This window comes from Chiroxiphia lanceolata, chromosome 3, assembly GCF_009829145.1.
Source record: "Chiroxiphia lanceolata isolate bChiLan1 chromosome 3, bChiLan1.pri, whole genome shotgun sequence".
NCBI classification, from domain to species: domain Eukaryota; kingdom Metazoa; phylum Chordata; class Aves; order Passeriformes; family Pipridae; genus Chiroxiphia; species Chiroxiphia lanceolata.
This window is the reverse complement of record NC_045639.1, coordinates 38043354-38067424: the sequence shown is the minus strand read 5'-3', so window position 1 is coordinate 38067424 and position 24071 is coordinate 38043354. Positions and strand designations below refer to the sequence as shown.

Sequence of the window (24071 nt, the reverse complement as noted above, 5' to 3'; positions counted from 1 at the left end):
GAAGTACTCTCTATAGTCAAATCAGCAAACCTCTCAAAACCAGAACTGAAATACAATCTCTCTAAATTAAACAGTCTACAATGGCAATCATGTTTGTATTTAAACATTTTATTCTGAAAGGATTACAGCATTGCTCTCCACGTTTTTTTTCCTGCCTAGACAAGAAGGCGACATACTGAGTCAAACAATATATATGTGTTCTCTATGAACTGAACTTGCACACTCTTTATAAACAAACTGTATAGGTGTATGAAGTTAGACTTCACTTAATCAGTAACTGCTGTCCTTAACATAGTAGGCAATTGTTTGAAATGTTTGTAACGTAACTGTTTATATCAACTATGTTCAGCTATATATAAAATCTAGTGATATATTTTACATGTATGTAAAAAAGCACTTGATACAATTTGTTTATCAGGTATACAAATTAGAGAACAGGAATGTTAAGGAGAAGTGTCTAAAAATTGAACTGTGTTTATAAGAGAATAATCATGCTAAAGATTCACTCCTTTCAAGGAAGTTTCCTACCTGTTACTTCACATTTTGGAAACGCATATTCTTGCTTAATTGATTCTTATTTTATTGCTTCCTAGAAATATGAGTGCATATTCTTGAAGGTAATTAAAATTTTTAGGTCCTAAAGGCGCAATTGAAAGCAACAGGTCATCTTAATCTATGGCTTCTGCTTGGAAATTTTGTTTACTGTTCTGGTTTCTTACACAAGCTTTAGATCAAGGTGAATTACTGCCACAGTAAAACTGTGTGCAAGCATTCTAAGTGCTGTTTCTTGCCTCTGATCCATGCTGTATGTACTTGTGTTGAAGATCCAATCTCCATTGTGCTTTGTGCACTCAGAGCTTTCATCCTGAGAATGTTAGAGTATTTGCTAATAGATAAACATATCACAAAAGTACTGAGGGCAAGAAGGTAGATAATAACGTGAAATTTTTCATTTATACTAACTCTACCCAATGTAGTCATACCCTACCTACCCATTATCAGTGGGGTTTTTTGTTTGCTTGTTTGGTTTTTTTCCCCGCGAGTTGTGCAAGTCCAGATACTCCTGTTTAAAAATTCTTTTATTTTACTTATTTTCTGAGAATCTTTAAAAATTACACAGTCATGACCCTTGTGTGTTTGCTGCAGCTTCCATTAACGCAGGGACATTTGGTTTTAGCATTGTTAGGTAAGCACAACGTTTATTTCGAAGAGGTCCATTTGGGATTTAGCTTTCTGCATTGGAGATCCACATTACTGTTACGTAAGATAAAGAGTAATCCCAAGCGGATAGCAGTACTTGTCAAATTGTTGGAAGTACCACCAATAAAAACATGACCTTGTGAATGTTAGATGAAAGATGCTGATAAATTCACATGGGGGAGGGGGGATGAAAAATCAAAAGAAAAATATCCCCTAACAACAAAAATAGCAAAGGATATAAATTTTTGAAGTTATGGGTTTACTATGTAACCAATAAAAGACTGCAAGTTTTGCAGCTTAGCTTATTTTTAAATATAAATACTAAATTGGATGTAAATCTGGGTTTACTTCTCAAGAACCTTGACGTTACATCATAGTATAATCTTTATAGCAGCAAAGGAAGCCATCGCACTTTAGTCATCTTCTAAGGCTCTCTGGGCTCTTTTGTTGATGAGAACATTGAGACAGATGGTTTTTTCTTCTGAATTGAGTGGTTTGTCTGTCAGTCATTCCAAGGAATCTAGTGAAATTGTCTACATTGAGACCTTTTTCCTGTTTGAATGTGTGGTGTTCTTGGATTTTCCTCTAACGAAGACTTCCATTTTGTAGTCAGTGAACAAAAAAAAAATTATCTATTATTTTTCTGTAATTTCTTGTCAGAAACATGAGTTGATCAGGCTGTATACTATCTGACTTATTTTTCTTGTATCAGAATTTCCCATTGTTTAAGGTTTTGCCAGTATGTTAGTTTTCGAATGTTGTTGGATTTTGACCACCTGCAACTTATTGTCTGTACTTTTTTCTTAGAGAAGCTATTGTTTTTAATTACCTCAGAAATACTAATTCAAGGAAGATCATACCATGTGATACATTGGACCTACTCATCTATTTATGTTCCTCTTTTTCCTTCCAAATATCTTTTTTAGATAATTGAAAATTTATATATATCATAAAATTTGGTTGAATGAATTTTAATGCTACAGGTATGCCCAAAATTATGTAGTAATTTTAAGGATCTGTTTTATGTACGGCTTACTGTGTTTATATATATTGATATAGGTTCTCAATAACAACAAAGTCCTGTTATGTTGTAAGACTGGTTGATGCCTTTTCTGTTTCTTTCACTCTTCAACTTGGGGTAATATTCCTGGGATATAGATGGTCTAAGTGTTAACATGGAACGGAATTATTCGGGGATGAAAGTCTGGAAAAAGTACCATGGAAGTTGTAACCTCTCAATATCCTTTAAGCTTGCTTGTTAGAGTCACGTGATGGGCAAAACAGCTGTGAAAAATCCCCAAATCTGTGCCACACACACAGAACTATGTGACCAGAGTACTGTGATTAGTTGCTGTAGAAGTAGGAGGTCTTTTACCCAGTGAAGAAGAATCAGTCTGCCTTTGTATTTTGCTGTACTGACTGCCTGTATGCTGCCATTTAATAGAGAAGATGTGAAGTCTTGCGGAAGTTCTTTGAGCACTTCTGGAGAAAGAGGGTACATGTAAAAGTGAAGAGGGGAAGATGTGCAGGAGGAAAAAGGAGTGGCCTCTTAGGGCGACACTGCTTGGTTTTTGGAGAACTCCACTGAGGTGGAAATAAGCGTGAAGAACTTGGGTGGGTGATTTGCTTGTTTGTCTCCCTGAAAGATGGATCTGAGTACAGCAGGACAGGTTCGGAGGTGGTTTTACTTCAGCTACTGCTTCTTTCTGAGGAGTTAAACTGTAGTCTTTTATCAGTCAAGCAGGATTTGGAAAATGCTTAGTCAGTCTTTTGGGAGACAGCAGTGCTTCTAGGAGATTTCAAGAAGGAGTCACTTAAGTTTAGATAGAGTCCAGAGACAGAAAATCTTGGGAGGCATACTTGGAAAGGCCAGAGATATGGAGTGTGATTTGAAACTGCTCTGAGAAAAGGGAAGGCATAAGACTAAGCATCTGACTGAATATAAGTTTCATGAAAATCATCCATATGTAAGATGATGAGAGTTCTATGGCATAAAAATTGATCTAAAAGGTTGATAATTCTTTTTTCTTCTTCCTGGAGTTCTTCTCAGTGGGAAACTTTGAATTTTGGCCTTTTCATTTTAAAAAGAAATTCCAAAGTTTTGGACTTTGAAATAAAATGGACTTTGAAATAGCTAGCTGTAGGAAGTTGGTTTTTTTCTTACAGTTTATGTATGTGGTACTATTGGTAGATAGAGATTCATAGCCACAGGCAAGTGTAGGTTTGCTGTGTCTATATTGCCTATCAATTTTGCTTTAGTGGTAGCTGGTATGTCACATGACCCTAGATACAGGAATAATCAAAAGCAATGATTTGTCTTACGAAGAAAAAAATACAGCTACTTCCTTTGACAGTCTTCCTGAAAATCCACTGCGCATCCTCTACCTTCCTGCTGCTGGTGTTTTCTCATACATTTCCTCTTCAGGATTATATTTGTTGGCAAAATTTTGATCTTTTTGATGGCTCGGTTACTGTGTTCCTCTGAAGACTTGTGGGCAGTGATTATACATTGTGTTTGGTTTATTTTTTTGTGGTTTGGGTTGCATTTTTTATTGGTTTTGTTGTGTTTTTTTTTTTAATTTGTGTCTCTATTCTAAATTGTCTTCTATGTATATGGGAGAAGATCTGTCTGTTCTTGTAGTTCAGATATGCCTCTGAATATGATTGTGTGCTTTACACTAATCTCACTTTTTTAGCAGCAACTTTATACTCCTGTCAGGGGATGTATCTTCTGTACTTTTAAATTAGTTGATATTATTACAAATAGTAAGTCTTTGTCCTCTGCATGTGTTTTTTGTCCTTCTAGTTTCAAACTAGTATCTAAGTTGACTTTGTTGTTGTGAGTTTGCATATATATTTTTTAATTCCATTTATATTGTAGAAATACAGAATCAAAAGGAAACTGCCATTCTGCTAAACCTTCCATATTCTGCACTCAGATAATAAGATATAATTTCTGTCCCAAAAGTACCAATTTAGATTTCCATGTAGATTGTGACCAAAACAGTGACAGGGTCAGGAAAGTTTAAGACCAGCAAGAGTTTCCCAAATCCTTTAATTTGGCTACACATCCCTTGAGACCTCTTCTTCTCCTCTGTCCTTTATAGTATCAAGCAATCATTTGTGATTGATCCTCCATCCCTCATTTTACTGGGTGGATTTTCTGTAATCATCTGTTGACCATGGCTAGCTTAAAAAGAAAAAAAAATGTTTTGTAATTATTTTTATTTTTTTCTGTGCATGTTTCTGTGTGTATCAGGACATACTTGGTTAGAATCTGATTTAATCATATGTATATATTTGTATATATAGAGAAAATTATATATATGGACTTCTAATACTGTAAAGTTATTTAGGCTTGAAACTGGTGCTGGCTCGGTGGTTTTATTGGCAGCAGTGGCAATAGGAATGCAAGAAAATAACAGAACTGTGAAATATGACAGTAAGAACAAATGAGTTCTTACTGCCTGTGTCTGTTGTGATTAAAAGAAAGTAGTTTCTATTAGAGTAAAAACCAACAGATATTCTTCACTTTCATAGCAGTCAAGACCAAGAAATGTCAATGTCAATTTTGGAAAAAAAAATTAAAAAATCACTTTCTAAAGTAGTGACTGGGGTGAAAACATCCAACGACTACAAGAGTAATATAACCCCTTCTCCAGCTGTTTGCATTAAAGTATACTGGAATTATAGCATAGCTAAGAATATTTTCATACAAGAAAATTAATATTTGTCTATGCTTTGCCATTATTTTGGAATATGGAATATTCCAAAATGGAATCCTTTGGTTAGATATTTGGAATTAGATTTGATTAGATATATGGAATCCTTTGGTTAGATATTTTTATAGTCACACTGATTGTAGGGAGAGGGCGTGTTTAGCTTGGCTACATAAGGAAAGTGCTGCAGTATTGCCGAGGAACAGAAGCTCCTCTCCTGATTCCCCCCTAAGTGGGAAGAGCAAACGACGGAGAGATAGACAACAGGTTGGCAAAGGCATACAGTGCTTTCGGAAAACTCCACAAAAGAGTATGGCGTAATAAACACTTGAAGAAAAGCACAAAGATCAGTGTTTACAAAGCCATAGTGTTGTCTACTCTCTTGTATGGTTCCGAATCATGGGTCATCTACCGCCACCACCTGCGTCTCCTAGAACGCTTCCATCAGCGCTGCCTCCGTACAATCTTAAACATCCACTGGTCAGATTTTGTGACCAATACATCTGTTCTTGAGCAAGCAGCAGTCACAAGTGTAGAGGCCATGCTGATGAGAACACAGCTGCGATGGGCAGGGCACGTCTCCAGGATGAAGGACCACCGCCTCCCTAAGATCTTGCTCTATGGTGAACTTGCCACTGGCTGCCGCAAGAGAGGAGCCCCGAAGAAAAGATTCAAGGACTCCCTGAAACAACATCTCAGCCTTGGCCTTATTGATCACCATAATTGGTCCACTCTGGCCTCAAATCGGGAGGCCTGGAGACACAGCATCCATAACGCTGCGGAAGCCTTTGAGAACACACGCAGGATCACTCTCGAGGAGAAAAGGCAACGCAGGAAGAACCGTGTCTTGCGGAATACACCATCTAAGGAGTCTCTCTGTTGTGCCTTTTGCAACCGGATATGTCTGTCACGTATTGGCCTCATAAGTCACCAACGTGCCTGTAACAAATGTGGATAAAGCCTTCCCAAATCTTCGTTCGCGAAGCTCAGCCATGAATGATGAATCTATGAATGTTTAGATTAAACATATAGAACTGTATTTGTCCTGAGAGGAGAGGACTTGAGGGATATGTACTAGAAGCTAACTTCTCCATGTCCTTGTCCCAGACTGATTTGTTTTAAGCAGCTCCCTGAAGTATGTACACTCTTCTACATACCTGTTTTGTTGAAAGTACACAGACCTGGCACCATTGTGCTTGCCAGGCATTCTCTTATCTCCTGCAAGCATTCAAACAAAAGTGTTCTATTGCTCCCTGAGTAATCCGTGGGTGATCTTAACATTGAGCAAAAGTCAGGACTGGAACTTATGTCTTATTTCTTAGAGCAGTAGTAGGCAGTCTCTGGAAGAAAGGGGAGGGGGTGGAGCAGGGAGAAGACAGCCACAACTCAAAATAAATAACTGAAGGGTTGTGAGTGTGTCCGTGTATGAAAACATTGCATAAGCATAAAAGTGCTGAAATGTTAGGCTAATACAAACTGAGTTTCATAATATACCCTGGGTTTAATAAAGCTGGTTTTACATGTGTGTTTTCTTAAAGTAGAGCTCTCAAACCAATCTACACCCAGTTTCTGTTTGTGCTAATTTTAGTCTCCAGTTCTACAAGGCAAATTTGGCATGTTTTTAAGCATACAGTCTTATTGAGCAACAGGATTTGTTAAATACAGTGTATAATACAGTGCCTTGTATACAGAGCATCTTTAAGTCTCTTTTGCAATAATTATTACACTCTGATGGGGGAGAGAAGTTTAAAAATATCCTAAATAATTAATAACAGCTTTTTCATGTGCCCCCTCCCCCAAAAGAAAATGAAAAAAGTGGTAACTGTTACATTGGCGTTATCTGATACATTGCTTTCTGGTAAGGGAAAAATAGAAAAAAACCAATTTAAATATTTTTTCTGAAAAATTTAAAAATTTCCTGGTTATTTTGTGGTTTAGTCCTGAAAGTTAACTTCATGCCCTGCTTAGAGATACAGTGTGGTCTGCTTAGTTTAATCAAGAGCAACACTTCTTTGTTTATAATTTTCTTATACTGCAACTAAACTATGTCTCAGCTCTGGAAAGGGGAAACATGATGAGTCCCAGACTCAGAGTGGTATCTCTAAATGCTTTAGAGCAATCGGAAACACATGAGCTTGAATTATATTGTCTGTAGTCTTTAGGTGTATATACAGAATTTCTTTGTGACAGTTCAGGACACAGATTTACAGGCAAATGAATGGTCACTGTGCTTGCAAAAAATGAGTAAGAGAAGCACTGTTTGAAAAATAATTCTTTGTATTAGCTGAGAACAATTCAGTATTTGCACAAATATTTCCCGTGCCTTGTGAAATGTTCCTAATACAAGTGGGGAATCAGGGTTCTATTCCTAAGAGTATGCCTCTCTTAAAGATTTTTCAGTTTGTTTTTTTTGTCCAGATTAGGTAGATAGAAATCACTCTCTGAGCTCTTCTGCTGGGGTTTTTGATGCTGAAAAAAAATACAGTATGTGTGTGGCACCAGAATTGGTTCGGAACAGGAAAGGCATATTTTGTATCCATACTAAACGTGTCAGCTTAGTGCATAGAAGACTTGACCCTTGTCAGGTGTTTTGAAGTTAACTGGCTGACTTACGGATTAATGAGTTTAAGACTGAAGTCAACCAGTGACAGGAATGAGCTTTGTTGTGTGAGTGTGTGTGTGTGGCTGTAGTGCAGATTTACAAATTTTTATAATGCTTTCAGTTGGACCATGAAAGTCTGATGTAAAGCTTATCTCTGATCTCTGACTATGGCCATACTTGTGGGATCGTGTTTGTGTGTTTGGGGGGAGGGAGATGAATTCTTTAACACTTGACACCTGGCTCTACCAGGTTTCTAGTCATAGTCCTAGGAATAGCAGTATTCAAGGTGTTAATAAAGTTAAAACCCTTAAGCTGTATGACCAGTAGGTCATAAAAACTATTGCTGGGTATTGTGATCAGTCTTTCTTTTACAACTGGATTATCATCCTGACAACTAATTCTTTTTTCTTTTGTCTATTTATAGCTGTTGTGAACTTGGACAACTCTGTGGTTGACCTAGAGACCCTTCAAGCCCTGTATGAGAATGTGAGTAATCAGAGGAAGTCCATGTAATGTAGGAATACTGTGCGTCCATGTGAAAGTATTTTTAATTTGCATCAGTAGTATTCAGAACACGTCCTATCTTGGAGTGACTTTATTTTCCCTAAAGCAATGAAAATACTAAGCATTTAAATTGCATTAATTGCCATTGTATGTTTTATATAGTGCATACATTTTTATGTAAGTAACATAATCAACATCTAAATGACTAAACAGAAATTGGTTTTGTTCCTCTTTTTTTCTTCTTGGGTGGGGCAGTCCTTGAAGAATAGTATGAATAGACCTTCAGTCCATGTCTTTGACTTCACTTTGTAGCTTCAGTAATATTGACAATGCTGTTCAATTAAAAAAAAAAGTTTCGATGACAGAAATCAATGTATTTGTGGAACTGTAGCTTTTAATTATTGTTACTTCAGGGATTCCTCCAAGATAATTTTAGCTCTTTGAAAGGAAAAGAATTTCTCTAAGGCAATGTAATAAAAAGTAGCATAAACTTCCAGGGGCTTCCTAAATGTCTGGTAGTAATAATAAAACCCCATTTGAGCCCTAGGTATGTAATATCAGGGATTCAGAATATGCTCAGGCATGTTCTAAAACTTCACAAAGCCAGTCACGTACCAAATTCAAAAAAGTGGATCTTGGAAGCATGTTTCTGCCTCCAGAGGAGGCCACTGAACATTCCCTGATTTTTTGAGTATATTACCCCTGATGTGGAGGTCTGGCTAAACTGCTATGGAAAGAGTGAAGAGGCTTTCTATATACCCTCCAAAGAACCTGAAAATATGAAGAGTAAAGCTGTGAGACACAGAATGGCATTGAAGGCCAATGTATGCTGTTGTATTGCATCTTTTATTTCCCTCGTGTTGTAGTTTTGATGTTAACTAATTTTACACTAATTTCAGATGTTCGGTTTTTAGAATTTAGCTTTTAGTGATCTCCTTTGGAATGATTTGTTGATTTATGAAATGTCTCATATATAATCCACGTTTAGGCCCAAAGAGAGAGTAAGCTTTAGTCCACTTTATAAAAAACCAAGAAACTAAATGAAACAAAAGAAGCTCAAAAATCTGACAAGAGCTAGGAAGGATTTTTATTTCATCCCTGAAGAACCAACTCACTCAACGCTGCTTAGAAAGATAATGTTCAAATAGGAAACCTATTCTAACTACCTCCAAATCTCTATAAACACTTCTCATCCTTGTGCTGCAACATTTCTGTTTTAGCCTGTGCTATTTTATTTGACATTATTTTTAATCTGCTCTCCTACAAAGCATAACTATATTCCATTGCATACATTCTTTAGCATGCAAAAAATTGAAGTAATTTTATATATTACACATGCATCATTACAATAGACTGTGTTGTGGGAAATATGCAATAGATACTGCAGTCATGATCTGGTTTTGCATCCATTCCTCTTTTATAGTCAACAAGAATTTTTTTTATTTTGGTTTAAAAAAATATAACTCTTATGTGGCTTATGTACTAATAGGGTACTTTTCAAATGTTTCCTTAATTTCATCTCTAATATACTTCATAATTCTAGTATAATGGAGAATTTGCAAATTTGCAGTTCATTGAAATAACCAAATGTCATTATATTCATTTTGTTTGTTACCCTCACTAAATACAGAAAATGTCTAGGAAATATTATTCTGATTGAGGAAGTTATATGTTAACCTCAGGCAAGACTCAAAAAGTTAGAATGCCTAATATATTTCTTTGCTTTGAATAGAAAACAGATCAGTCCAATTTTATTATATTTACTTGAATACAAGACAAAAAAAGCCACCAAAACCACAACCAAAAAACCCAACCAAAAACCAACCAAAGAACTAAAAATCCCCTCAGTTTACTTGGAGAGAGTTTTGTACGGGAACATGATTTTTAATCCTGGATCTTCTGCTTGATAAAACCGTGTCTTGAAAGAAGTATTTTTTTAGTTGACTTTTATTTTCTGTTTTCACTTTCAGCCTTTTGTCAAAACACATCACACCTTGCATTTTTGTCCCTTGTTAGCTTCACTAATTGTAAAAATATTGTTCAATAACAGTTGTAAGCAATGGTTGTACCAGAAAGCTTGACATGTTTGACTCCTCCCTTATTTCTTAACCTCATCCTGTGTTGTAAGTGGGGTTAACTTTACCTCATTCTTGTACTTTGTAGCCATTAACTTAAATTTTAGTTCTTAGGGTTTATTTATTGGATTGGGATTTTTTGGATTGGGATTTTTTGCTGGGATATTTAAATATCACCATCCTAATTCTCAACCTTGCTATTTGATCTTTATGGAACATATGGGAGCATTTGTTTTACAGTCTTTCTTCAGAATGTAATCATTTTTTTCTGATTGCATGTGTCTGGCATAGTGCTTTCCTTTCTTAAATGTGAATGAAATTTGGGCAGTTTCCAAACCTAAACACACCCTAATTTCAAAAGCCACAGTCCCAAGGGCTCAATTCCTGTTTACTGAGGAATTAAAGTCTTGTTAAACCACAAAGTTACCTTATACATCTTAGTGACATTTTATAAACGAAGAAGCCCACACCCCACCGAAGATCCAAGCCCTCAATAATTTATTTAATAGTATTAAGTTGTATTGCATTAAGTGAGAAGGATTTTGTCACTGCAGCACTGTACGGTAAAGTCAAATAGCTTTTATGTCTGTTTGTGTAGATTGTTTTATAAAGAGTTTTTTAAATATGTGTTGATAATTAGCTATGTATCAAGATCTAGGCAATTTTAATGGGAGAGCCTTAATAGATAAAACTACATGTGGAACGGTTACTTTAATGTGCTTTTACAGACTAATAAGAATGCTTTCAGGTGACAGCTATAATCAGAGGGAGAAGACAGCTAAAATTCACTGGAGTTGGCAGTTTGCTGTATGTGGTTAGGACATGTTGGTTGTGATAGGAAATGTACTGATTTGCAAATAAATGAATGTTTACTTTGAAAATGGATAGCCTCTTAGCAGCTGGAATTGTAGCTGAGGTATCACTGAAACAAGGTACGTCTGGTCCTGCTTGCGTCTTCCTTAGATCATGAAAATAATAGTATAAAAGTGGATTACAAATTGTATCAAAGAATTATCTTTGATCTATGATCTCTGGATTTGCCCTTTTCAAATCTCTTTACGTCACAAATGAAACATGTATACTTTCTTAATTTGACTCCTGGTAAATTGTGCACATTGCCTTTATCTTTAAAAGACTTAGGTCAATGCTTTCAAAAACATCAAAATGCCTTTGCAAGAATGAAAGTTATCCAGAAGTCTGAAGTACATGACTCCTCTCTGCCACTAAAACTCAATTCTTCTGACTTCCTTTTTTTTTTAACTAGCAATTACAATGTGATCTCTTAACATTAGTAAAGAGTATAAATTGTGCCTGAGCTCTGATACATGACCCAGTTTCAAAGGAACATATTTGTTATTAACCTGGGTATCTCTGTATATCCTTGTTGTTTTGGGTACTTTTGACAAGATTCCTTAGACAAATCACTCGTTGTTTTTGAAATATGTAACATAAACTTTGAAAATCGAGTTTGCAAAAAAAAATTCACGCCAAAATTAAAAAAACCTACATACATTTAAACTGATTTAAACTCAGAGTTAAGGTTCTGTTACAAGGAAAAAAAAACTAACCAGAAAATTATAAGATTTATATTGTGAGATGGAAAAAGGGCCCTTATGAACTTTGGTAAGACCAAATACAGGGTAGGTTTATACTCTGGCAAAAATCAGAAAATAATTAAACTGAAGAAGTATATTTTTGCATTAATTTGGATCAGATTTATGCTGACTGATTTTAGATATAGTTAATATCAAATTCTGGTATATTATACTATTTTTTCCATTTATAATGCTATGTAATAGCTAAAATCAAGGAAATAAATACCAGTATCATTCAAAGAGGTGCTAATTCTGTCAGATTAATGACTTTCATGTGAAGCATCTATGGAATGTGTTCTTTCTTGACACAAATCTGGAGAATAATATGAATTATCCACCTGTAAATTAGAGAACAAATAGGCATTAACCATAAAGCAAACTGGTAAAAATTCTGAGAAATAATCTTCAATAATACCTGTGCAGAAGACATGTAGGTCTTATTACTTTTCTATCATAATTTAAAATACACATAAATCAGAAGTCTGGATACCTGAGCCAAAATTAGTGTTCTGAAGTTCTGGTTGGATTTGGAACTTGGAGCATATACATGGACCTATTGATTTTGGTGAAGAGTGTAAACCATCTCTCTTGAGTTTTGCTCCAGCCTGCCCATGGGCAGATCATGCTTAGCCTTTGTATCTTTGACAGTTGTTACTTCTTTGCATACACAATCTGAGAATAGTGGCTTATATAAGGAATAGTGAGTCTGCCTAACCTTTGCCCATGGGATTTGGTGGGGAAACATTAACAGCTTGAACATGCATGCATGTAATAGATTGCTTTGATAAGCACTCTAATATTTCACTATGTATAGAAGGCCAGAAGGAACAGTACTCTTAGTATTTATTCTAAAGAATTCACAAATAATCATTTGGGTTTTAAAATATTTATTTCTCCTTAACTGTTATGAAAAAATTTTCCAGTGATTTCCTTTCACTTTAACAGAAGAGAATATACTTTACAGACTGGTCAGAAATAACAGAACTTAATTTAAAAAGTGTTAGTATGAGAACTTGTTTACTTTTAGAAAAAGCTAATCTTTTTTCTTTACAAAAATTTACAAGTGTAAATTGAATATAAGAATTTTTTAAAGTGTAATTTGAATAAAGAAAATATCTCTTCCTAAAAAGTCATGCCTAGACTTCTGTGGCTCTGGTGACAAAACCACTGGAAAAATGCTGCCTTTATTTGCATCCTTCCAATTTCTAAAATCTGTAGATTTCACCTGTTACCAAGAGAATTCTTAGTGACCTGTAAAGTAATGGAAGTTCTCTTTTTCTTTTAACTCTCCATTGGGTAAGAACGATCTAGATGAAGTGAGGAAATATCCCATTTACACCTGCTCCCTAACGCAAAATCAAACCCACGACTTTCTCCTCAACAGCGCGTGCAATATTTAGGTCAATATGTCTGCAGATAGTTGTATCTTTTCTAGTCCTCACCTTGTTTCTGGATGAGTAATCTAAGATTAAAAATGGATAAAATTTCCTGATCTTAGTATCTTGAAAAAATTCTTCTGAGGATATCATTATTCAAGAAACATTTACTACTGCAATTGTATTCACATGTCCTATGCCTGCTTTGACAGAGGCTTTGTTGAAAAGTACCTTTGGAGGACGAATCCCCAGGTTTGTTTCCTCACCCTAAACTGATACTGGGGTAGGAAATTCAGGAAACTAGGTGTTATGAGGGGGTCACTGTCAGTATTCTAAAATTAAAAACTAGTAAATTAGCCCCACCCTTGTGCTTGCTAACTGAGAAAGGCATAGAATCATAGAATAAGCTGTGTTGGAAGGGACCTCCAAGATCATCAAGTCCAACCCTTGATCCAACACCGCTGTGATTACTAAACCATGGCACTAAGTGCCACATCCAACCTCATCTTAAAATCCTCCAGGGGCAGAGAATTCACCACTTCCCTGGGCAGCCCATTCCAGTGCCTGATTACCCTTTCTGTAAAGAATTTCTTCCTAATATCTAACCTAAACCTCCCCTGGCACAGCTTAAGACCGTGCCCTCTTGTCTTAGAGAGCTTATACTTCATGATGCAGTATAGATTAATAGTTCAAGGAAGGACCAAGCTGTTCAAAGGAAGTGACCTGCTCAGCACTGGTGGGACCATATCTGGGGTGGGATCACGTCTAGGGTACTGTGTCTAGTTCTGGCCTCCCTGGTCCGAGAGGCACTGACATACTGGAGTGAGTCTGGTGAAAAACCATGATGATGGTTAAAGACTTGGAGAAGTTTTTGGGTGTTTGGTTGGTTGGTTGGTTGGTTTTTTACTGGGTATCCAAGCACTGGAACAGGATGCGTAGAGAAGTATGCAGGTCTCCATCCTTGAGGGTATTCAAAACCTGGCTGGACGTTATACTGAGCAACCTGCTCTAGCTGTCTCTGCTTTATGTCAGTGTTAACTAGGCAGTCTCCGGGGTTTCTTTCAAACCTCAGCCATTCTATTAATCTGGGGTACAGGTATTACCACCATTATAATTTCTTAGTGTTGAGAACAAATTTTATTGCTGGAAAAAAAAATTCATGCAATATTTTCTTGTTGAAGTATCTGATAGGCAAGATCAGACTCCTTTAGAGAAGATGACCTTTGAAGAACATCCACAAAAATGCTGGATAATTATTAGGATACATCACATTCAAGACATATAGCCTTGCAATGATTTCCAGACTTCTTGAAGTAATGAGATGAACTCTGAAGTTTTTGCTGAATGACTCCTCGATCTCTTCATATTTTCTCCCTTTTGACACGGAAAGATGTTCAACAACCTAAGAAGAACTGTCCAAACCTTGCTTTCTAGTTTCAGGTTGCTGATGGAGCTGACAGTATGATTTGAGATAGTTCTGTACCTCTTCTGGTAGCCATGAAAAAGCGTGTAAGAAAGAATACGGGTGAAGCCCATCTTATGTTTTGCCATTATTTAAGTAGTTAATATGTAATTTTCCACTGTTGTCTTCAAGTTCTGTGGTGGAGTAAGTTAAAAAATGTGTGTAATGTTTTCTTAAAGGAAGAAAAGTAGATTTATTTTTTTTTTTTTATTCCTGTAAAGTTTCACAGTTTGAATCTATTTTGAAAACCACCATGGCTGTCAAAAGAAGGGTCAGATGGAGAGATTTCCATTCCACTTTTATTCCTTTCCATACCATTCCATTTTCCATATTACAGTTGGAAAAAAATAATTTCACCGTAGTATGGAGCACAGGAAAAAATGAGGCTCTGTTTCTATTGATTGGAATTTTGAAGAGGTTTTCCCAGTGTGCCACGGAGTTCTTCAAGAAACTAGGCAGTTTATATGTAATTTTTTGGCTTAGTAAGATAAAAATGAAAATTATTTTAGTTCAAAGAAATGTGCAGTAGTTCTCATGTATGACAGTTCAATTATAAATCAACTAATTTTTTGTTTCATAGCGTTTTTCAAATACCAAACAAAATTTAAATTGCAGTAAACAATTCAAACCCCTTTTCATTTGTTTAAAAAAATGTATTATTTAAATACATATTTAAAGATCAGATCGCATTCAAAGGCATTCCAACAGATTTGGAAAGAAAATACAACTCATGAAGACAGTCCTTCGATCCAAAGACTTGATAAACAAGCAAAGAAAATGAATTGGGAATGGAGTATTGTCCCTGTGCATCATTTAATGAGTAAATATTTTGCAGATTACTAGTAGTCAACCATATTATTTGAAAGATGTTCTGTTCTCCATCAGATCTATTTATAATTAAAATTACTCTATGGACTAAGTAGTTTTACCACAAGCAGATGCTAGAAAGAAAAGAAAAACCTATGAATTTGATTTGTTACAGGGACATCTTTATTTGTGTTGTTTGACTAGGTTTTTAATCACAACAATTTTTCATTACTTTGTTTCCTTCATTCTAGAGAGCACAATCAGATGAATTAGAAAAAATAGAAAAGCATAGCAAGGCATCCAAGGAAAAAGAAAACGCGAAGTCTTTGGATAAACCGGAACAGTAAGAATATACTTATGAAAGAGCAGTTTTGCTCTCTTTAGAAAACTTTCTCTGTTGTTGTAAACTATGTAGAGATGTTATGAAAAAAACCTTCAAGCCTGTACCTACTAAGAGTGACTCACATAATTTTTTTAATCACTCCTACAGGTTCCTGTATGAGCTCTCACTAATTCCCAACTTTTCAGAACGTGTATTTTGCATCCTGTTCCAATCAACATTTTCAGAAAGCATTTGTTCAATCCGTCGCAAACTTGAATTGTTACAGAAACTGTGTGAGGTAGGTTGTGCTCTGTGAAAAGGTAGTTCTAAATTTCTGATATTTAATCTTGTTAAGTTGTACTCATATTTCAAAAAGTTTTTATTCTATTTACTTTAAGTACTCGTTAAATCTTAAGGATAGTAGAATAGAACATTTTATGATTGTATTTCAGCATCAAAGTGAATTTTAAGATTAGGTTTTGGTACTGAATTATATCATGTTTTTGCCATCAATGTATATCAGCCTCTGGAAAATAGTGTACCTTCTCCTTTCTTTTGTTAAAGCAAAGTCTTCACTCTTCATAGTGACCATATCACTCCTTTCCAGAGGAATACTAGTTCAGTACACTTTGTGTTTGCTTGGATTTTAGATGTGTGCTACTCAGTAATATCTCTGATATCTAAAATCAGTTAGAGATAGCAATGTTGTATCTAGTCAGAAGAGATTACTGGAATTTTGTGACCCCATGCAAAACAAATACATGGCTTTAAAATGCAGGTTAAACAGTATTTTAATAGCTGAAAATTAGTTCAAATATTTCATGTTTTATTATATAATATTTTTTATTTGATTAAGTGTTTTAGATGTTCCATGTGGGTGTTTTATGAACTTCTTGATGAATTTTCCTTGAAATTAAATAGACTATTCATAACATCAGCATCACTTAAAGATTACTATTTTCATTTTTCTCAACAGATCATCTCTGATAATACTTGATAGATTTCCTATTATTTTTTTCCAAGTATCCAATTTGGACATAACATTCTCCACTAACAGAAAGTTACATATTAATATTATCTACTTCTACATGTTGCAGTAGAAGGTTGTTAACCACCTATATTTGAGTCTTTATATAAGTATTATTTCTAAACACAGTAACAACAAATGTGCTTGTTAACTGTAAATATTTTTGTGACTTGAAACAGAAATTTTTTTTTCTCTCTTTGTTTTTTAGACATTGAAAAATGAGTCAGGAGTTATGCGGGTCCTGGGTTTGGTTCTTGCCTTTGGAAATTACATGAATGGTGGAAACAGAACACGAGGACAGGCTGATGGATTTGGTCTAGATATCCTGCCAAAACTGAAAGATGTCAAGAGCAGTGTAAGTTGATTCTAGACTTCCTGAAGGCCAGAGAATCTTACACTCTCAGAAAATTACTTTATCTCCATTTCTGAGTAAATGGTGTGAAGCTTACAAAGGCATGTGGAAGGGAACTCTTTTGTTACTATACTTATTTGATCATACTTCTTTTCACTGCTGTACAAACGAAAATACCTGAAGTTATGTTTTAGTTCCTAATCTCATGTGTATTTGACTTTCAGTACACTGCATAGTTCTAAATTTTCCTGTACTTGGAAGCAATACTATGATCTTACTCATAAAAGTTTATTACAGAAGTGGAAGGAGTTGTCAAAGAAAAGTTAACTGTGATTTGATACTGATTCAAAATATTTGTGAGGGAAAAATATAACTCCTGAAAATGACAGAATAGGCATCCAGAGCATTCGAGGTAACCTGAAATTTATCCTTTGCATTCATCATGATTACAGAGTATGCATTTTCCACTGGATCATGGACCTACCTGAGTAAAGTACTTGTTGAGTCAAGATTTATCTAGTATAGTCATCTAAATAAGGAGAATGATAAATAGTGTTTTTTCTTGCTCTGTGCTAAACTGGAATTTATGTGTTACCAGCACTTTTTTTGGCTCTGGTTATTCAGATTGGGTTATATTCAAATATATGCTTTCGTTTACAAGGAAACAATAATCTTAGAGTTACTATTGCTATAATGAAAAGATTTATATGAATGTGGACTATAGTATGAGAGTTAAAATTGGTTCCTATATCTTTCTAGGAAGTCACTGTCAAGATCTTCAATTCTACAAGTGGCAGAAAAAGAATAGGTTTTTTTCCCTGATTGATCCCTTACTAAATATAAATGCTTTAGCTTCTGGGTTAGGTCATGTGAGTAGATAACCCTGAGATGAGACACCATGTCAGCCATCTGCCTTTAAAGGAGTGGAGGAACTTTATTCTCGCATGCTGGTTTCTTTGGTAAACCAAGGGAGTGATGATGTGAATGACACCTTAGTACAACACGTTTGGGGCAGCTTACTTTAGCTGAACCTTCTAATTGACTAGATACAGTGTATCACCAGTTTTAGAACTCTGGTAGAAAATTTAGGCATGCTAAATGTAGTTTGGTGACTCAAGTCCTTAGTATGTAATTTGCTGGCAATATTATGACTGCTGATGTTGCAATTGCAAGATACATTTTCAGTTTATTTGCTACTGATCAGTCAGAAAAGTTCTTACATAATAGTTTTCTGAAAATATCTGAAAATGTAATTCTGTCAGAAATCTTCTTCAAATGGAATATCTTCTGTGAAGTTTTATTGGAAATTGCAGAGGGGAAACAAGGACAAAGTTCCCTCAAATACCCCCCGCTCCCACTCCAAGTTTAATTTAGAAAAATAACTTTGTTTAACTTTGCTTTGGTTATAATTATACTGTCGCAAAAGAAGTTGCATACATGAACCCAGACACAATTTCCTTTTCCTTCTTGAGAAATTTCAAAATGTAAGGGTTCGGTTTACAATCAGGTAAATTTCGAAAATAAGGAGTGCATTTACATGGCTGTTATAACATATTTTTCTTCATTTTCTTTAGTGATTAAATGATATTTCAGGGTGTGGGGTTTTTTTTTGGTTGGTTGGTTGGTTTTGTTTTTTAGTGAAGGGACCAAATCTGCATAGTATTTTTCTTGACATTAAGTATTTCATTTATTTGAATTACCTTTTCTGAATATTTTCAGTGAGTTTCAGTAACACAGCAAACTTTATTCTCCTCTGTACAGGACAACAGCAGAAGTCTTCTATCTTACATTGTCTCATATTATTTACGTAACTTTGATGAGGTGAGTGAGAATTAATTTTTGTCTTTTAAATTCAAGTTAAAAAAAACAAATTAGCAAATTCGTTCTTCTGCTGGCAAGATGACAAAATGTGCACAAATATTCCCTGTGCTTTCAGTTATATATTTTAGTATAGCAAAAAGTAATGAGCACTATGTAACTGTTCATTTGTGGTTTTGTCAGGATGCTGGAAAAGAACAATGCATCTTTCCTCTTCCGGACCCACAAGATCTCTTCCAGGCTTCGCAATTGAAGTTTGATGATTTTCAAAAAGATCTCCGCAAAATGAAGAAAGATTTGCGAGGTACTGAACCTAGATTAAGTGCTAACTATACGTTACCCTGCTGTGTTATTGTTTGTATCATTTTTAGACATTAGATGACACTGTAAAAATATTTGTGTATTTTTGACTCCTCAATTACTGTTTTGTTTCTTTGATTTTCTTTTCCATGACCATTTAAGCAATAACTCATAATTTTCTGTAGATAACCTGAGGTTTTTAAATTAAAAACATCAAACCAGTTAGGTCAAATCTTTTTTTTCAAAACCAAAGCAAAAAGCTAGTTTAGTTTTTCATTTTTCCAAACATTTTGACAAGTTCTTCACTGTAAAAAGAATTGCAAAGTGTTGGCCCATGTCCATGAAAAAAAAGGGGGTTATAATTGCCTGCAAATACTATCTAGCAGACAAAATAGTATGTATTACATGTTGTTAAAGATAGATGAAATAACTGGACTTTAGTGGATATGCAATATGCAAAGGTGGTATTTTTCCCTCTTGTGAAATGTTTTCTTGAAATGAATTCAACAGACTTAGGATGTATTTGCTAGACTTTAATAAAAAACATATATCACATACATTTCTTAATAGCACGGGGATCTAAGTGCTAAGTTTAAGCAAGAGTAGTTTGCACAAATGATTCACAATCTTCATTATTTTTACTGTAAGCCCCCATTAGACTGGCCAGTTATGTATCACTGTACTAAATCTTGGAGAGAAAAATTCAGATCAAGGTGTAAAATGATTTTTATATTACTGTTACCTTGCTGATTTTGAATGTTATGCATCTAGAAACCAAGGAGTGGTTTGGTAAGCCATCCCTGAACAACCTAGATTGGAAGATTCTCTATTAAAACAAAAACATAACATGATTACCAAATTATATCTTATCTTCCCTTCTTGCTCTTATCAACATTTTTTAGGATGTTTTAAAATTTATCCTAAATTTTTTGGGGTAAGATTTAAAGTTGTAACAAGGTCACTTAGTGTGATCATGAGCAGTGAACTGCAGCACCATCCATTTGCTGCCTTGAATGATCAAGGGGGCAAAAATCCCACAGTTCAGCCGTGAAAACTTGTTTCTATGCTTGCAACTGCCAGATAGTCTCAGGGCTGATCTCCAGTCTTACCATGTAGAAGAAAGATACTTAGGTCTTACTGACAAAAGGTACTTGAATCCTAGCGTGTGTTAACGAACGCCCATGGGGGCAGATTTTATTTCTCACAAATTCACCAAAAATGTTTTTATTTAGATGAAAAATACTTTTAGATCAAGATTGAAATTTCCATACAGACATAAATCTCTTGTGGAATAAATCCACACTGTGCAATGATCAAAGCAGGGCTTCTGTAAAAATGGAAATTTCACGCTTCGCTCTGCCATCAGGCTGCAGTTGAATTCTTTCTATGCTTCCAATCCGCCCTAAGACTGGAGTCTCTGTTGCCAGTCTGTTCTGTAGCTAATGATACTGAAGAATAAATACAGACACTATTGCTCTTTCCCTATTCCCTTTGGTACAAATTTATTTGGGGACAGCATCAGACTCCATCTGCATCCTCTCCTGGATATGAAGTGACAATTTCAATACCACACTGCAATCTCAATCGTGATTTTATATCAGTGTTGAGAGATTCAAAATGCTTTATATTGACTCTCTTTTCCAAAGAAAAGTGGAACCCTAAATTAAAAATAGTTTATGTTAAAAGATTTTATGACTGTGAGAACATACACTAGAAATTCTGGGTATTCCAATAGCTTAATTTTTGTAATACTTTCAGTGACATCGAAAAGCCAATCATTTTTAAATAGAGTACAAATTTTAACTGAATGCATAAAACTACTTCAAAGTGGGTTTTTTTCTCTGCATTTACTGTAAGTACACTACCAGATTTGCTAATGCACATCTGGAACCTTATGAGTTACTAGAGCTAGCAAGTGCCTCATTAAATGACAGGGCGGGAAGAGGACTCTTAAGATGCTGAGAAAATTCTGACAAAATACTAAATATGATCCTATCCTTTTGAAGTCAATGAGAGTAAATGACTACTGATTATTCCTGGGAAACACTGACTTTAAAGCCACAGAAATAAATGCCCACGAATACATTCCAGCTTTTGAGATGTGAATTGTAACCCTGGACCTATATTCATCAGTAATTAGGCTGAAGATTTCATGAGAGGATTTCACCATTTGGTTGGGTGGATGGTTTGCTTTGTTCTCTGTCACTGAAAACCTGAAAATTTTACATAACATCAATTCAGGCTGCATGACCATTGACTGTTGATATTAGTTTCAAATACCTTGCAAACCATGCAGTGAGATCATGCTTATTACAATGAGGAAAGAGGGCATTGGTTTACCCAGGAAAAAAAGCTACCGAAGATATTTTATTTCTATCTTAAAAAACTTCCCATGATGATTATGCAAAGGTAGGTTTCATTCTGGAAAGATCCTTTCATAAAATTTTGGGACCATTTAAAAAAAAAAAAAAAACCAAACCAGAAAACCCACAAAGTAGAGGAAGGTTATTATTTTAAAAAAAAAAGTTTTATAGCTGTAACAATAGCAGTTCATTCTAGCACTGCTGTATTTTTCCATCTAAAGAAATCAGTAGCATACACAGAGACATGCAGATATAAATAATCTTCATGGTTCTGTAAAGTAATTTCACTGACATGCTCTTTCACAGTTCTGAGTTTGGTTTTATGTTTATATTAGAGTTGTTATGCTGGTTGCTTAAAAAGAAAAAAAGAACTCTTGATGTTCAAACTTCTGTGCTTTTTTCCCTTTTGACTATAGAGGCTATTGTCCATTTTTAAGTTTTTATGAAATGTATGCCTTGTAGTTTGTGAAATTTTAGAAAAAAAGTTTCCTCTAATATTTCAGAGTAAAAGTACAAATCCAAAACCCTCTCAGAAGCATGCTATGTGACTGTTCCAAGATGAATATTACAGAAATTTGAGGGTTTTATAAATAATAGAGATCTCAAGGATAAATTTTATATACTAGATTTTTTTACAAGATAGAAGACCAAGAACAGGTAGATCCTTTTACTAACAAATCAAGTGACTTTGGCTCCATCTGTAGCTCCTGGATTTCACAGCTCTCCAGGATTCTCACTTTAGCCTTTTTGACTTCAGTGACATATAGTTTGTTAAGCAACTTGATCTGCTTTTGATCTCCCCTGGCTGTCAGCAATGTTCCTTGATGCAGTCATGCCAAGCAATGACTTCTGTTCCTATGTCATTCCACAAAAGAAACGTTAGCACTTGCCACATGACTTAAATCAACTCACCGTGTAAAGAAAATTGGGCATCTAGGGTCACAGGAGCAGTGTGACTCTTCCTGATTAGGACCTCTGTTACACAACTATTACTATCACTGTGCTTTTCTAGACACCTCAGAATGCTCCAGGTAGGACAGAAAGATGTGGAAAAATGTGTATTGTATCAATTAATGGTCTAATCCTCTCTGCTCTTAAACTCTCTTAAGGTAAAATTGTGGATTAGGAAAATATTGGATTTGTGGCCCACGAAATTCTTCAAGATGCGTATTTAGTTTAGAAAAGAACTAGAACAACAAAATGGCATTGAGAGTTACAGTACTTATGGCAAGTTAAAATCTTCAGAAGCTATTCTTTGGCTACACATTAACATTTTAGCCTTACAATAGTAAGTTTATTCTTGCTAATCAAAAACTAATTCATCAGTTGTCACTTATTGCAAAACTTTCACTGAAGCTTAGCTAAAAGGGAATTAGAAACAATGTCAGGCAGAAAATAAATCTGACTAGTAGAAGAGATTAATAATACAATACAATGCAGATTGCTATAAAATTGAGTTGAAGTCTGTACTTGTTTATATGTCATAGTCATATTTAATATATTTGATTGAAAAGTGATTACAAGTAATAATTATGATAATTAAACATTATTTTTGTAGTGATGCTTTCTTTTCCTATTCTAAGTGTTTACAACTCATTGAAAAGTCTCCATCCAAAAGAAGCTAGGCTGTGTGGCCCAATACATCTCTCTGGTTTGGAATAAATGTGACAGAGAATGTTTATAAAGTGTTAAGCATTTGCAGAACACTTTGTATTTTAAAAGTATGTTCCAATAAAAGCCCCACGGTAACTTGGAAAAATACACGTTCCCTATTTTTTCAGTGCTTCTTAGTCACCTAAAATTACCTATTCAGCTTGAAACTGCTAGTTGTAGAGCTGTTATGTGCTCTCATGTTTAACACCTGCTGTGTAAATCAGAGTATTGGAAATACCACATTGTGCAATAGAAAGACTTTTAAAAGTTATATTTAGAGTGGTGTCAATATGGGACTGAGAGAGGACAGTAATAGTCATGCTAATCATTACTCTTGCCCTTAACACCTAGAAAGAGGCCCCTACCCTGTAAGTGCAGTCAAGCAGTAGTTTGAGATGGAAGTTGTCCATGAAGAGGAAAATCTGTGTCTGGGGTTACTTTGCAAAATCAGATTGCATCCACTGTTAGTTCTTTCATGAGTAATATTAATGTTTACAGGCTAACATAAAATAAATGCACCATTCTATTTGCACACCATCCTCTCTCTCTCCCTCTCTCACACACACACACACACACACATGCTCGTACACGCATCCCTGTGTATTTTCATATTCCCAAGACTGTTTCCATCACAGTTCTGATTATGGGGCTAAGACTTTGGCAACATTTCAGTGCCCCTTCTTGAGCAGGAGTGGTATTAATTTCAACCTCAGTTAACAAACTTGAGCAGCCTTAAGCCATTTAAGGCCCCAATTCAAACGGAAGAAAAGGAAGGGATTGCTCTCCTAAAGAAGGACATTCTTAGGATTGATTGATTTTCCTCTAAGGAAAGGTCTTGAGTCTAGTCTGGTGGTCTGTCTTTTAAATAGCTAAAGTTTGATGAAATAAAGTGTATC

General features: G+C 35.2%; 1 protein-coding gene across 1 annotated transcript in view; it reads left to right on the top strand.

Moving 5' to 3' along the window:
• Positions 1-24071, top strand: part of FMN2 (formin 2) — a 179844-nt gene that overhangs the window by 101038 nt on the left and 54735 nt on the right. Inside the window, exons 9-14 of the mRNA XM_032681420.1 lie at positions 7946-8007; positions 15592-15683; positions 15831-15960; positions 16898-17044; positions 18803-18862; positions 19043-19163. Coding sequence (XP_032537311.1) covers positions 7946-8007; positions 15592-15683; positions 15831-15960; positions 16898-17044; positions 18803-18862; positions 19043-19163 — 612 coding nt within the window. The remainder of the gene's footprint in view (positions 1-7945; positions 8008-15591; positions 15684-15830; positions 15961-16897; positions 17045-18802; positions 18863-19042; positions 19164-24071) is intronic.